General features: G+C 43.6%; 1 protein-coding gene across 1 annotated transcript; it reads left to right on the top strand.

Annotated features, from left to right (window-relative positions):
* The first annotated feature begins 14,962 nt into the window (after positions 1-14,962).
* Positions 14,963-16,000, top strand: LOC150040673 (coiled-coil domain-containing protein 54-like). The gene has a single exon (XM_090326069.1). It carries the CDS (start codon positions 14,965-14,967, stop codon positions 15,946-15,948), a length of 984 nt encoding a protein of 327 aa, XP_090182195.1. The 5' UTR covers positions 14,963-14,964; the 3' UTR covers positions 15,949-16,000.
* Positions 16,001-16,858: the final 858 nt, after the last annotated feature.

The following is a 16,858-nucleotide window of genomic DNA, read 5'->3' as shown; positions in this document are numbered from 1 at the left end:
AAACTTCTACCCTAGAGAAGGTTTGTCAGATTCTTTATTCTTTCCTGGTGAGTGTATGCATGTGAAGGAGACATGTGTATTCGAGTTTAGTTACCCAATGTGCTGGCTCTGACTGAATCAATTGCATGATTACATCTTCCAGGCCTAATCCACTGCACCACTCCACTCAGATTCCTCCTCCTCCTCCTCCTCCTCCTCCTCCTCCTCCTCCTCCTCCTCCTCCTTCTCCTCCTTCTCCTCCTCCTCCTCCTCCTCCTCTTCCTCCTCCTTATTCTTCTTCCATCCCTGGACCTGGGCACTGTCCCTAAGCTTCTTATTGTTCAAGGATAGCACTCTATCACTTGAGCCACAGCGACACTTCCCACTTTTTCTGTTTATGTGGTACTAAGGAATGGAACCCAGGGCTCATTAGATACTACAACTAAGCCACATTTCTAGCCCTCCCGTCAGATACTTGTAGATGAGTCTACAGAAAACACATCTCCAAAAGTGCCCACTAAACCTTGGATCACAGTTTTAATATTTAACTGAAAAGCTCAGGAACAGATCTTGTCTTGACTTTGCCGTCCCACACTGAAACCGTGACGTGTGAGTCCTAAATCTGAGGTTGTGTTTCCCATTGCCCAGAAAGTGGTTCAGGATAAACCCACCCAGTCAGGCAGGGAGAGGGGCTAAGTAAAACATTCCTCTGTGAATACCCAGTTATCAAAGAGCCTAGGGTATAAAATTGGCATTTCTGCAGGAGTAGGTACAGATCTGAACCTTCTGAGATGGTCCTGTGCCACTCAGGGCCTGCACCACCATAGCACAAATCTAGAAAAACTCTCTCATGGTTGATGCTCCCCAAGGAACTATACTTGAGGTACTAGCTTTCCAGAAAAGCAGGCTATGCCCTCAGCTTAACTGGTTCAGCCTGTCAGTGTGGCTCAGAAGGTTCTACAGGGTGACCATGGAAATGTGGTTACCATAGAAACTGAACAAGCTGAAAGGCAGCACTAACTCAGAGTGGGTAGGATGGCAAAGAGCTGGCAGTAATGATCTTACAATGCTCTAAGGCCAGGCCTCTCCAGGGTGCCAGCCACTTTCTTTTTCTATTTTGGTCAGTCCTGGGGCTTGAACTCAGGACGCTAGCACTGTCTCTGAGCGTTCATGCTCAAGGAAGCCTTTTACCACTTTGAACCACAGCATCATTTCTGGTTTTTGGGGGCTAGAAGTAAGAATCTCATGGACTTCCCTGCCTGGGCTGGCTTTGAACTGCTATCCTCAGATCTCAGCCTCCAGAGTAGCTAGGATTACAGGCATGAGTCTGTAGAACTCTAGTTTTTCTCTAGTAGAACTCAGAGGGGCCCAGGACTGAAGTTCCTCACGAAAAAGCTCCTTAGATGCAGGTGCTTGAGCTGACTGGTGCAAGTGCTTCCTTTTGTGGACTTGAACTCAAAGACAGGGTTTAAAAGCTCCTGAAGATCTTGGACAGCTTTCCAGAAAGGAAGGTGCCCTGTCTAATAAAGCTCCTGGAGATTATGCAGCAGCTGCAGTTGGACTGAATATTTGTAAGAATACCAGAAATTCCTGAAGTAGGAACTATAAAATTCTACACTTATCTTGGAGAAGTTAGAGATGCAAAGGTTTTTCATGTGGCCCAGGTTAAGAAACAAATTTAAGTTTAAAAAATGTATTTTAGGGGCCAGGAGTGTGGCCTAGAGGTAGAGTGCTTGCCTAGCATGGACAAAGACCTGGGTTTGATTCTTCACTACCGCATACATAGAAAAAGCTGGAAGTGGTGCTGTGGCTCAAGTGGTAGGCTAGAAAATCATCGCGGTGCTGTCATTAATGATAAGTTCTACAGATACCATCAAAGATCACTTATTTTCTTTTTTTCTTATTTTATGTTTTGTTTTGTTTCTTGGTTGGTCATGGGCCTTGAACGCTGGGCCTGGTTATTGTCCCTGAGCTCTTCAGCTCAAGCTAATGCTGTACTCCTTGAGCCACAGCGTCATTTCCAGGTTTCTGGTGGTTAATTGAAGACTCTCACAGACTTTCGTGCGTGGGCTGGCTTTGAACTGTGATCCTTAGATCTCAGCCTCCTGAGTAGCTAGAATTACAGGCATGAGCCACTGGCGTCTGGCTAAAGGCCACTTATTTTTTATCCCTGGACTGTGATTTAATGTTGGTTTGCCAATCGGGACCTCTGTAAAATAGACTTGTGCTGTGGCTATATACCCATGGCCAGATCCAGATGTTCAGGTGCATATTTTGTAGATCCAGACTTTAAAGTTTCCACCTTCTTGGCAAATAACAGGTCAGGCTCATCAGGGAATCTTTTTTTTTTCTTTTTCTTTTTTTTGCTGGTCCTGGTGCTTGAATTCAGAGCATGGGCATTTTCTCTGAGCTTTTGTGTTCAAGGCTACTGATCTATCACTTTGAACCACAACTCCATTTCCAACTTTTTTCGTAGTTTTTTGTTTGTTGTTTGTTTGGTTGGTTTTGGTTTTGACAGTCATCGACTTGAACTCAGGGCCTGGGCACTGTCCCTGAGCTTCTTTTGCTCAAGGCTAGTACTCTACCACTTGAGCCACAACACCACTTCCGGTTTTCTGGTGGTTAATTGGAGAGAAGAGTCTCATGGACTTTACTGCCTGAGATGACTTTGAACTGCAATACTTAGATCCCAGCCTCCTGAGTAGTAGGATTACCACTTGAGCCACAAGGCCCCTTCTGGCTTTTTTTCTGTTTATGTGATGCTGAGGAATCGGAGTCAGGGCTGCATGCATGCTTGGCAAGCACTCTACCACTCAGCCACATTCCAGGCCTTTTTGCTAGTTCTTTGGTGGTAAAGACTATCACACTTGGTTGCCCAGGAGGACCTTGAGTGGAGATGCTCAGATCTCAGCCTCTAGAGTCTCTAGGATTACAAGAATGAGCCACTGGCACCAGGACAGGGCAACTTACAAGGTTCTGAGGTCTGGTTGACTTCATCAGGTACCCCAGGGGGAACCAGGCAAAGGCCCAGGTCTGCATCATAGCCTTTAGCTCCTTCATTCCACTCTTGGCTTAGGCCTCCATAAACAGTAAAGAGGACACCCCTGTGGCCTAGTGGTAGAATGTTTGCCCAGCATGCCCGAAGACCTGGATTTGATTCCTCAGTAGCATATACATAGAAAAAAGCCAGAAATGGTGCTGTGGCTCAAGTGGTAGAGCTCTAGCCTTGAGAAAGCCCAAGGACAGCCCTCAGGCCCTGAGCTCAAGCCCCAGGACTGGCAGAGAGGGAGAGGGAGGCCCACTGGCAGGTCTTCCGGAGCAGAGATGGCCAAGGCCTCCTTGCTCAGCAGACTCTGTAGATACATGATACATGAGCATGGTAAATTCTTAATCTCCAGCAATATTGAAATAAATGTCAGGAACAGCAAGCACAGTTTTAAACAGTGGGATCTGGAAGCTGGCTGTTCTCACCTTGTGGGTCCTGGACTGTTGCTTTCTGTTGTCCCTATCCTACCGCTCCCCCTTTCTCTTCTTTCTTCAAGTGACCTGTCAGACCCTGATTATTATGAAGCAGGACAGACCCTCTCCAGGGCATTGGTCACAAGATGGTGAGCATGTCTATGTTCATGATTGCTTTTTTTCTGAGACATGGTAGGACCCAAGCCTTTTTCATGGGTTGTGGCCATGGGTGGAGGAAGAGGAAATCTTGCCAAACAAGTTTGTCATTGTTTTCCTTCACTACAATACCAGATGCAGGAATGTGGTTGATCATTTTTTTTAAAGAAACAGTCCTGGGTCCTGAGCTCAGGGCATGGGCGCTGTCCCTGAGCATCTTTTGTGCTCAAGACTAGCATTCTACCACGTGATACTTGGAGCTAAGACTCTCATATTGGAGATGTGGCTTAGTGGTAGAGTACTTGCCCAGCCTTCAGGAAACCCTAGGTTCGATTCCTCAGCACCACATACACAGAAAGAATCTAGAAGTGATGCTGTGGCTCAAATAGTAGAGTGCTGGCCTTGAGCAAAGAAGCTCAGGGACAGTACTCAGGGCCTGAGTTCAAGCCCTAGGGTTGGGAAAAAAAGAAAGAAAGAAAGAAAGAAAGAAAGAAAGAAAGAAAGAAAGAAAGAATCTCACAAATATCCTACCTGCACTAGCTTCAAATCATGATCCTCATATCTCAGCTTCCTGAGTAGCCAGGATTACAGGCGTGAGCCACCAGCCCCCAGGTCCATTGATCAACTTGGTAGATGTGGAGAAAAGGATGCAGATGTGGACCAAGTGGGCATATCTCACTAAATCCTAGCAGACTCAGGTAGTGACTCCAGGTTCTAGGAGTCTGCTTCAATGCCTGTTTTGTTTCGTTTTTGGTGTGTGTGTGTGTGTGTGTGTGTGTGTGTGTGTGTGTGTGTGTACTAATCTTGGAGATTGAACTCAGGGTACTGTCACTGAGCTTTTTGTGGTCAAGGCTAGTGCTCTACCATCTGAGTCACAACTCCATTTCTGCCTTTTTGCTATTTAGAGATGAAAGTCTTATAGACTTTCCTACCCAGGTTGACTTTGAACTATGATCTTCCTATCTCAGCCTCTTGAGTAGCAAGGATTTACAGATGTGAGCCACACATTCCTGGCCAACTTTCCTCTTAATGGATTCTAGAAGGGTGGACTAATCCTCATAAAACAGCACTCCCCTTTGAAGCCCAAGGTCACAGACTACAGTGGCTTTTCTCAGTGCGAGTCTTAACTTCCTATGGAGCTTAGAAATAGCCATTTGGCCACCTGTCTCTGAACTGGAGCTTTGTTGTGTCTGCACAGGCCTAAGAGAGTCCATAATAACATTTTGATTGTGTACTAGTACTCTGAATTCAGTACCCTTGATTGATTTGTCCTGAGAGCCATGGATAAAAACTGTCCTCTTCCATTCCTCAGGGTGCTGTGCCACTGAGCTACACCCCTATTCCAGGCAGACAACGGAGACCCATTTAACTGGCTCCACACAGTGTCCCTGGTGACATCAAGCCCCAGCTTAATGAACTTGGATATACTTTCCCTTTCTTTCCTATATAACTCTTGCTTTCCCTCACTCCTACTCTGTGGAACAATTCCACAAAGTTAAGGAGCTACAAGTGTCACCGGATACAGGTGTGAGTTTGTGAAGTTTCCTTCTCAGTAGGGACTTTTCACTTAGGGTCACTGTCTTCCATCGAAGAATAAGAGTTGCAGGACAAGTCATACAGGCAAGAAATCTGGGTGGAGCTTTATTGAGTAAGTAAGCTAGAAGGCAAGCAGATAAAGGGTCAGAGAGCAGAAAGGCAGGGGCATACTGTTAAAACAGTGGTTGCTCTCGAAGAGAGAGACACGGGTTTCTGTCATCAGAGTTATTAATATGCTAAAGGCAGGGGGTCTGCCTTAAAGTTATGCAAAGATGGGTATTTATCTTTGCTTCCTCTCACTCTTGGTATTGTTACACCCAAGTTTCTGGATCTAGTTTACCATTCTGATTGTTTATGTTTTGGATCCACTTTCATTGATGGGTGGGGGGGCATTTCTCTTAGAAAGGGTTACATCCTACCACCAAACTAATTCTTCATTTTTTGCCAGCCCTGGGGCCTAAACTCAGGGCCTGGACACTGTCCTTGGGCTTTCTCAAGGTTAGTGCTCTACCATTTGAGCCACAACACCACTTCTGGCTTTTGCTATGTATGTGGTACCGAGGAATCGAACCTGGGTTTCGTGCATGCTAGGCAAGCACTCTACCACTAGGCCAAACTCCCAGCCCTCTTCAGGTTCTCTTTGGGGACTTGGTGGAGGTGGAGGAATGGAGACAGGCCCTGATGGATACGTCATAGAGCTCCATGTACACCCTTCCCCACAGACATGTGTTTTAGGACTTGAGTGAGGTCTCAGACACAGTAACTGTTACCCCTGCAGCAAACTTTTGCAACTTTTATTTCCTGTTCTCTGACTTTGCTTGTCTTTTGTGAATGTGTGTTGGGGTGGGTGGAGCTTGGACTCAGGGCCTGGGTGCTGTCCCTGAGTGCTTCATCTCAAGGCTAGTGCTCTACCACTTTGAGTCACAGTGCCACTTCTGGTTTTCTGGTGGTTAATTGGAGATAAGAGTCACAGACTTTGGTGCCAAGGCTGGCAGGGCTATTCTCAGATCTCAGTCTGCTGAGTAGCTACGATTACAGGTGTGTGTCACCAGCACTTGGGCAAGTAGCTAGGATTATGCTGGCTTGAGCCACCAGCAAGCCTGCTTTTGTTTTAGATATTATAATCTACAGATGACAGAAATTGGATGGGAGAAATATGTGTAGGTTCTATATAAGTTTTTTGCCATCTTATATAAAAGGCTTGAACATCTTCAGATATGAGAATTCTCAAGGGATCCTGGAACCAATTTCCCTGGGGTACTTACTGAAGGGTGACTAGCTTATTCACATATGCACAATGAAATGGAATCAATACTGCATGATGGGCAAATTGATACTGTATTTATAAACATAGAGACATGTACATGAGTGCATATGTGCTTCTGTGTGTGTGTGTGTGTGTGTGTGTGTGTGTGTGTATACTGGTACTGGGGCTTGAACTCGGGGCCTCAAGCTCTCCCTTAGCTTTTTTTGTGGGTTGTTGGGCTTGAACTCTGGGCCTGAGCATTGTCCCTGAGCTCTTTAGCTCAAGGCTACCACCCAATCCCCCTGAGCCACAGTGCCATTTTCAGTTTTCTAGTGGTTAATTGGAGATAAATGTCTCACAGACTTTAGTGCTCAGGCTGGCGTTGAAATGGGATCCTCAGATCTCAGCCTCCTGAGTAGCTAGGATTATAGGTGTGAGCCACCATGCCTGGCCTCCTTTGGCTTTTTTTTGCCAGTCCTGGACTTAAGCTCAGGGCCTGGGCACTGTCCTTGGACTTTCTCAAGGCTAGAACTCTACCACTTGAGCCTCAGCACCACTTCCGGCTTTTTCTATATATGTGGTACCAAGGAATCGAACCCGGGTCTTCGTGCATGCTAGGCAAGCACTCTACCACTAGGCCAAACTCCCGGCCCTCCTTTGGCTTTTTTACTCAGGATTAGAATTCTACCTCTTAAGCCACAACTCGAGTGATTTTAGGACTTCAAACATAGTAAGGCAAGTGATCTTCCAGTGAGCTATACTTCTAAATACTGATTTTTAAAAAGACAGTATTTTTTGAGCTGGACGCTAGTTGCTCATGCCTATAATCTTCACTACTAGGGAGGCTGAGATCTCAGAATCATGATTCAAAGTCAACTGGGAAAAGAAATTCCACAAGACTTTTTTTTGGCGGGGGAGGGCCAGTCCTAGGACTTGAACTCAGGGCCTGGGCATTGTCCTTGGGCTTTCTCAAGGCTAGCTTTCTACCACTTGCACCAACGCAAGATTTCCAGCTTTTTCTGTGTATGTAGTACCAAGGAATCAAACCCAGGGCTTCGTGCATGCCAGGCAAGCACTCAACCACTAGGCCACACTCCTGGCCTCTTATTTTTGTTTATTTTTAGTCGGTTGTGGGGCTTGAACTCTGGGCCTGGGCATTGTCCCTGAGCTCTTCAGCTCAAGGATAGTGCTCTACCACTAGAGCCATAGCACCATTTCCTGTCCTCTGGTGGTTAAGCAGAGATGAATCTCATGGACTGGCTTTGAACCGCAATTCTCAGATCTCAGCCTCCTGAATTACTAGAATTACAGGTTTTCCATGAGACTCTTATCTCCAATTAACCACCAAAAAACCCCCAAAAAGCCCAGAAGTGGAGCTGTGGCTCCAGGGGTAAAACACTAACCTTTAACACAAAAGTTCAGGGACATTGCCCAGGCCCTGAGTTCAAGTAATAATAATAATAATTTTTTGAATGTTTGTCAGTACTGGTTAATTGGAGATAACAATCTCCCCGACTTTTCTGCCAGGACTGACATCAACTACAATTCTGAGTATCTTTTTCATTGCTAGTCCTGGACTTAAACTAAGGGCCTGGGGCCTTTCTCCTTTTCTTTCTTTCTTCCTTTATCTTTCCTTCCCTTCCTTCCTTCCTTCCTTCCTTCCTTCCTTCCTTCTTTCCTTCCTTCCTTCCCTTCTTTTCTCTCTCTCTCTCTTTCTCTCTCTCTCTCTTTCTTTTTTTCTTCCTTTCCTTCTTGCTTAATGTCTACCTTTTTTTCATCCAACTAGCCGATGGAGTTTACTTAATGTTTTGATATCCATAGGGACACTTGAATCATACTTCCACTTGTGTGTGTGTGTGTGTGTGTGTGTGTGTGTGTGTGTGTGTGTGTGTGTGTGTGCTGTCCCTGGGGCATGAATTCAGGGCTTGGGTACTCTTCCTGAGCTTTTTTTTTTGCCAGTCCTGGGCTTGAGCTCAGGGCCTGAGCACTGTCCTTGAACTTACCCAAGGCTAGAGCTCTACCACTTGAGCCTCAGCACCACTTCCATTTTCTTTTTCTACGTGTGTGGTACCGAGGAATCGAACCCAGGTCTTCATGCACGCTAGGCAAGCACTCTATCACTAGGCCAAACCTCTGACGTCCTGAGCTTTTTTACTCTAGGATAGCACTCTACTACTTAACCCACAGCTCTATTTCTGACATTTTTGGTGGTTTATTGCAGATAAGAATCTTAGGGGTTTTTCTGGCCCAGCTAGCTTTGAACTGTGATCTTCAGATCTCAACCTTCTAAGTAGCTTGTATTATAGATGTGAGCCATGGGTACCTAGATAAGCTATTAGATTTTCTTCTTCATTTTTAATATTTTTTCCTCTAGTTTCCATTATTTACTACATTCATTCATTCATTCATTTAATACAGAAACAAGGTCTCACTGTATTGCCCAGGTTAGCCTGAACTGGAGCCCAGACACAAGTTTTCATCACTACATCAACTTCTGTCTCTTCATTTCTTGACTAGCACTGCCTAATTCTTCTAGGACACTTCAGAAACCTCAGGGACCAATGAATGTCCTTGTCCTGTTTTTTGTCACCTTAGTACATGGCTTCTGTGTCTAAAAAAATTAACCACTGCTAGTGATTTGAAATAAACTATTAACCACTTCTGGTGATTTAAAATAAACTTTTTTATGTGTTAAAGATACATCCAGCGGGGCCGGGGGCTCCAGGCTGGCAAAAAAAAACTAGAAAAAGGAAGATATATCCAGAGGCTGGGCCAGATGCCAGTGGCTCACGCCTGCAATTCTAACTACTTAGGATGCCGAGATCTGAGGATTCTGGTTCATAGTCAGTCCATGAGACTCCAGTTCACCACCAAAATGCCAGAAGTGGAGTTATGACTCAAATGGTAGAGCCACTGCCATTAAACACAAAAGTTCAGAGAGAGCACACAGGCCCTAAGTTCAAACCAAGAGGGTGAATGAGGATGAATATGTTAGAAATAGGAGTTTTTGCATATCTGATAACATATAATATAGTAGAACAATGAGACCTGTTGAATTAGGGGGGGTTGTTGTTGTTGTTGTTGTTTTTTGCTGCTGTTGTTCTGGTGGACCATGGGGCTTGAACTCAGCCTGGGAGCTGTCCCTGAGCTCTTCAGTTCAAACCTACTACCCTACCCTTGAGCCAAGCCCCACTTCCCATTTTCTAGAGGTTAATTGGAGATAAGAGTCTCCTCAGTAGCTAGGATTACAGGTGTGAGCTACCGTGCCTTAAATTGTTTTAAAGGGTAGGAAATAAGGGAGAGTGATAGGAGTGAGGTTGATAGAATGTACTATACAAGTGTGGAAATGTCACAATGGCATCTCTTTCATTGTACAACTAATATATACTAAGACAAATAAATCACTAGTCTACAACAATAAAAAGCTTTATAGATTAGAAAAAACGAGGCACAATAAACAACAACCAGGCCAAATGCTGGTGGCTCATGCCTATAATCTAAGATACTTAGGAGACTGAGATCTGAGGATCATAGTTCAAAGCCAGCCCAGGTAGGAAGGTCTGTGAAACTCCTAGCTCGAATTAACTATCAGAAAACTGGAAGTGAAGCAGTGGCTCAAAGTGATAGAGTGCTATCCTTGAGCAAAAGAGCTCGGGAAGAGTGCTCAGGCCCCGAGTTCCAGCCTCGAAGCTGACAAAAGAAAAAAATATATTAATTATAACAACAACAACAACAACAAAGAGCAGCCAGGAGTTTGGAAACACTTTTTTTGGTCAGTCCTGGGGTTTGAACTCAGAGCTTTGGCACTCTCTTTGAGCTTTCTCAACGCTAGTGCTCTACCACTTGCACCACAGCATCACTTCCGGCTTTTTTTTGTGTATGTGGTACCAAGGAATCCAACCCAGGGATTTGTGCATGCTAGACAAGCACTCTACCATTAACCCATACTCCCAGCCCCCAGAAGCACTTTTTAAATCTGCAGTTCTATTAGAAACACAGAAGCATTATCTTCTTTGCTTTAACTTATACTCCATAAATCACAGTATTAGTATAAAGAAGAAGAATATGAGTAATTTCTCCATCTGACCATGCCTGCTGGCCCAAAATAGTGTGCTCTGAAAACTGAGCAAGGAAAACATAAAAAAGACATGTATCCTGGAAAAGCAAATGCTTAGGAAAATGACTGCTCCTTGCACAAAGTATTTATCTCAAGGACGGACATCTGTGCTGAAAATACGTACCATAGAATGTATCCTTTCTTTGAAGGGATTTCCAAGCCTAATAAGCAGGTCAGTCTTAGAAACCCTGAGCCCAAGTGATAAAAGTACAACACCAAGAGTGATTACATGTGCCAGGTGTGAGAACAAAGAAAACATTTATCCTAGAATAACTTGAAGTTAAACACTGCCTTTTATCATAGACTCCTCTGTCCAACCAGTTTGAGGTTGAACATGGGTTTTGTTGGTGGTGGTGGTGTCATTGCTTGTTTTTTGTGGGCTGTAAAAAGGAAACACAGAAATGGAGGGAGGAAGGGTGAACAAATGTAGTCATGACATTCAATTTACATTATATAAAGTTAACTGTGCATTGTGTGAGCCCTGACGGAAGGGGGAAACTAGGGGAAAGCAAACAATGAGGTGACATTGTACAAAAAGAATTGTACTCATTACCTGACTTATGGAATGATAACCCCTTAATACTAAGAGAACCTTGAAATAATAACAGTAATACTGCAATAATAATAAGGTGTTCATAATACCAACAAAATCATATATATATGTATATATAATACATATATACATATATTTCAAGTCCTGGCCTTGAACTCAGAGCCTGAGCACTATCCTTGGGCTTCCTCAAGGCTAGAGCTCTACCACTTGAGCCTCAGCATCACTTCTGGCTTTTTTCTATATATTGGGCACTGAAGAATGGAACCTGGGTCTTCGTGCATGCTAGGCAAGCACTCTACCACTTGGCCAAATTCCTGGCCCTGGGTGCCTACTTCTTTAGGGCAACTTCACAAACACTTATCCGGAATCAGAGACAATGGCACTGGGGTTTGAACTCAGAGCTTAGTGCTTGTTGTATGTAGGTGCTCTACAACAGTCTCCTCACCAGCTGTAACCGCTGCTTTTTGTTTTAATTTTAAAGTGAAAGTGACAAGAAAGTTTATTAGGAAGGTCTATTATACTTTCAGTTGATAGGCGGTGCACCAGACGCTCATGTCTATAATTCTAGCTACTCAGAGGGCTGACATTTGAGGATCATGGTTCAAAGCCAACTTGGATGCAAATTAACCAGCAAAAACCAGAAGTGGAGGTGTGGCTCAAGTAGCAGAGTGCAAAAGCTCAGGGAGGGCTGGGAGTTTGGCCTAGTGATTAAAGTGCTTGCCTAGCATGCACAAAGACCCGGGTTCGATTCCTTGGTACCACATACATACAAAAAAGCCGGAAGTGGTGCTGAGGCTCAAGTGGTAGAGCTCTAGCCTTGAGAAAGTCCAAGGACAGTGCTCAGGACCTGAGCTCAAGCCCAGGACTGCCAAAAAAAAAAAAAAAAAAGCTCAGGGATACAGCCTATTCCCTGAGGTCAAGCTCTAGAACTGCCCCCCCTACACACATACAAAACAACCCAGAAATTAAAATACTTTCAATTAACTGAAAGCCAGTCTAGGGTGAGAATGACCAAGATTTTTACACCACCACACATTTTTTGTTGGTGTATGAGGGCTTGGATGGAGTGTTAACATGACCAAGATTTTTACACCACACATTTTGTTGGTGTGTGAAGGGCTTGCAGTGTTAACGTGTGCCCAAGACTCATCTATAGGGCAGTCTCTGTCTCCAGGTTGGGCGAAGTTTATGGAATTATAACTGACCTCCAGTGTGTGGCTTAATGGTCTGGGTAAGTTAAAGATGCATAATTTCAGGGTCCAGGAGCATGGCCTAGTGGTACTGTGCTCACCTAGCACGCACCAAGCCCTGGGTTTGATTCCCAGAAACCACATACATAGAAAAAGCTGGAAATGGCACTGTGGCTCAAGTGGCAGAGTGCTAGCCTTGAGCAAAAAATGTCCAAGGACAGTGCCCAGGTCCTGAGTTCAAGTCCCAGGACTGGTAAAAAAAAAGATGCATTAATTTCAGGAGCTATTGGAGACCCACCTAAACCTAGAATGAGGCCTTTTCATTCATCTTTAAGTGAGGCTAGGAATGTGGTTTAGTGGTAGAGTGCTTGCCTAGCATGCACAAAGCCCTGGGTTGGATTGCTCAGTACCATATACACAGAAAAAGCTGAAAGTGCACTGTGAATCAAATATTAGTCTTGAGCAAAAAAGCTCAGGGATAACCAGGCTTCCAATTAAAGCCCCACCCCACAACAACAACGAAACAGTTCTGTGGATGTTCCTGCCCCAGCTGGCTTTGAACAGAGATCCTCAGATCTCAGCTTCCTGAGAAACTAGGACTACAGGAGTGCACAGTCTAGTAATCTCATATTAATATTGATACTTTTATTTCTCAGTTCTTTGTGATATTTATGTTTCTGCTCTTGGCTTAGTACAATGTTATTTTTAAGTTCTAGGGCAGGGTTGGGAGTTTGGCCTAATGGTAGAGCCAAGCATGCACAAAGACCCCCCGTCAGAACCACATACATAGAAAAAAGCTGCAAGTGGTGCTGTGGCTCAAGTGGTAGAGCCTTGAGAAAGTCCAAGGACAGTGCTCAGGCCCTGAGTTCAAGCCCAGAACTGGCAAAAAAATTATAAAAGGAAAAATAAAATAAAAAAATTCTAGGGCAGTATGGTATGTGGTAGACTCTGGGAACTGAAATCAGCGCCTTGTGCTTGCTTGGATGGTACTGGATAGCATTTGAGCCATTCTCCCAACCCTTTTCTGCATTGTTTTTGTATTCTTGTTGTGTGTTTTGATAGTACTAGATCTTGAACTCAGGATTTACACTGTTTTTTCCATCGTAGCTGGTGCTCTGCCATTTGAGCCACACATCTACTTCTGGTTTTTCCTGGTGAACTAGAAACTAGCTTATATTTATGTTTCAGGCTAACTTTCTACTTATATTTCACCATGTTACTTAATACAACAGGTGTGATCCAACACACTGAGTTATTGGTTGAAGTGGAGTCTCAAAAACATACTTTACCTTTGGCCTTCAAATTATGGTACCAAGTGACTAGAATCAAAACCTTTAGCTATAGCTCCCAGCAACAATATTTAAAATTAAGCCAGGCACCAGTGGCTCATGTCTCTAAATCTTAGCTGCTCAGAAAATTGAGATCTAAGGGCCAGGAGTGTGGCCTAGTGGAAGAGTGCTTGCCTAGCATGCATGAAGTCCTGGGTTCAATTCCTTGGTAACACATACACAGAAAAAAGCAGAAGTGGTGCTGTGGTTCAAGTAGTAGAGTGCTAGCCTTCAACAAAAGTGCTCAAGGACAGTCCTCAGGCCTTGAGTTCAAGACCCAGGACTGGAAACAAAAAGACTGAGATCTGAGGATCTCAGTTCAAAATCAGTCATAACAGGAAAGTCCATAAGACGAATTTCCAATTAACCACCTAAAAGTTAGCAGGGGAGCTATAGCTCAAGTAGTATAATGCTAGCCTTGAACAAAAAAAACTTCAGGAACAGTACCCAGCCCAAGTTGAAGCCCAGGACCTACACACATGCACACACTAAAACAATACTAAGACACTATTTGCCTTTCTACTTTGTGTTTTTTAAATGCACTACAAGCCAGGAACCAATAGCTCATACCTCTAATCCTACCTACTCAGAAGTCCGAGATCTGAGATTCGTTTTCAAAGCCAGCCTGGGCAGGGCTCTCCAATCAACTACTCAGAAAATGTTGGAAGTGGTGCTGTGGCTCAAGTGGTAGAGTGTTAGCCTTGAGGAAAAGTGCCCAGGCCCTGAGCTCAAACCCCAGGACTGGCCAAAAATAATAACTATATATATATATTCTTTTTAAAAAAAGCTCTTTGGGAGCAAGGACTCAAAAGTTGCATACCCAATGCTATGGATATGGTATTGGAAATATAAACACAACTACATAGACCTAAAAACGTATGACTCTATACACATAATATTTTATTACATAGATTATTATGGATTTTTGACATACAAACCCTCAGTCTAATTTTGATTATGTACTAAAATCTAAGTGCCAGTGATTGTCTATAGAGATTCCCTACTTGAATACTTGTTTGTTAAACATGTCATTTGAAATATAATGTAAAAATCAATGTTAATAAATTCTTTAATTAAAAAAAAGCTCTCTGGTACAAGTGACTACCTCTGTCCTCAGCCAGCAGCCATTGTGACATCAGCATTGGGTCAACAGTTGCCACAGCCCAGCCCTCTAAGGCTGACCATTATTTCACTGCGCTCAGCCTGGGCTGCCTTAGAAGGAGCCAACCACCAAAGGACACCAGTCTCCAACTTTTGAGGTTCTGTATACCTCATTTTATGATGTAACCAGGGGGAAACTCAAGAAAATAGTAAGAAAAAGGCCAGTTCTTGTTAACATTACTTCTTTCCTAGAATGGTATTCACAGTTACTAACACTTTGTCTTGTTTCAGAATGAAAAATGTACAAAGTTTACATCAGAAGGGCCAGAGCGGCTGTTGGATCTATGTGGAATAGAAATCTCTCCAAGATCAGACGGTCTTTTAAAATCATCTACCAAAAATGTAACATTCGACCCCAATGCTCAGCTACATATCCAACAATGAATTCTCATGAGAGTGACGAAGATGACCTCAGTTTTGATGAAGAAACAAAATTTACAGAAATGCTTCAAGATATTAAAACATCCCAAAATGATATCCTCAATCAAATCACTGACATGGCCATGGTGATAGCAAAAATCCAGAAAAAGATGGACCATTATCATAAGCAAATGGAGTTCCTACAAAACAGAATGAATGGTAATGAAAACAAACAAGCCACCATTACTAACAATGTCCTCTCCATGAAGAAAAATATCAGTGTCTTAAAGAAGAAGATAACAGAACTGGAAAACTGGAATTCGTACTTCAATATACACTGTTTAGAAGTTCCACAAGAAGAAACAGGGAAAAAAATCATAGAACTGTTTCAAAATTTTGTGTATCTGGAAGCGCAGAAGAAGACATCCATTTCTACAGAGCCAGAAATGTCTATAGCAAACCCCGAAGAAGTTCCCACTCCAGAATCTTCTTATGGTCTGGAGGAAAGCACAATTTATCTGAAAGTTAAAACTCCAAAAAAAAGTAACCCAGAAAATGCATCAACAAACTTACAAAAGGCAAAATCAAATATTTACATTTACCCAGACTTCGGCACATGGGTCAAACTAACATTTGTGCAGGAAGGAAGATGGACATTTTTTCTCCAAGCCACCAAGTTAGATGAATTTATCCAGCGGATTCTGTCTAGACCAACTGAACATCCTGAGGAACTACTAATTATACCCCACAGAGAGTCTCTCTTCGGCGGATTTATTGAAAACCTAACCAAAATCTGCCTCTCTGTTGTGAATTACTTTTACTGCCATTTTGGCCTCTCAGAAGTAGAAGTACCTCGACTGTAGGGTTATTATCTGCTTGGCTTGGCAGAAAATAAATGCAGTGGGTTTGCTCCGAGCATACGTCTTTGTAGTGTCTGTGAACTCCTTGCGTCCTGTGGGCCCACTGTCTGCGAGGTTCGTACACATCCTCAGTAAGTTCAGACGCACCATCCCATTGAAGTATTGTGAGCCACTTTCTGTGTGTGTGCGCGTGTCCTCTCACAGAAAACTCGTGAGGACTCACCTGCTTTCACATGTATCTGGAAGCAAATAATGTAAGAGCCAAAGGAAATATGAAACATGTATGGAATCCTCCAAGACAGCTTGTGTGTGTGTGTGTGTGTGTGTGTGTGTGTGTGTGTGTGTGTGTGTGTGTGTGTTTGTGGTGTGTTGGCACCAGAGCCTGAACTCAGGAACTCAGGTCCTTGTACTCTTGCTCAGATTTCTTGCTCACAGCTAAAGGTATACCTCTTTTTTTGGTCAGTTGTGGGAATTGTACTCAAGGCCTAAAAGCTGTCCCTGAGCTCTTTTTTACTCTAAAAGGCTAGCATGCTATCACTTTGAGCCACAGCATCACTTCCGGTTTGGGGTGGTTAATTGGAGATGAGACTCATGGATTTTCCTTCTTGGGCTGGCTTTGAACCATGATCCTCAGATCTCAGTCTCCTCAGTAGCAAGGATTACAAGTGTGAGCCACAAGCACCCAGCATACATCTATACCTCCTGAGCCATGTCTCCAGTTCCAAATTTGATGGTTAAGTGGATAGAGTCTCAAAGACTCTCCTGCTCAATCTAGCTTTGAAGTATAATCCTCAAAGTGTCAGTCAGCCTCGAGTATTTAGAATTACTTGCATAAGCCTCTGGCATCCAGCTGGAGTCAATTTTCTGTATTCTTTGTCTAGTGGCTTTCATAGATAAAAATAGACCATAAAGC

This window comes from Megascapheus bottae, chromosome X (genome assembly GCF_031878675.1).
Source record: "Megascapheus bottae isolate mThoBot1 chromosome X, mThoBot2.hap1, whole genome shotgun sequence".
Taxonomy (NCBI): Eukaryota; Metazoa; Chordata; class Mammalia; order Rodentia; family Geomyidae; genus Megascapheus; species Megascapheus bottae.
This window is presented reverse-complemented; position numbering and strand designations above follow the sequence as displayed.

What these genes read in the sequence shown, in the direction of transcription:
- LOC150040673 (XM_090326069.1), top strand. Translation starts at nt 14,965, where the DNA reads ATGTACAAAGTTTACATCAGAAGGGCCAGAGCGGCTGTTGGATCTATG.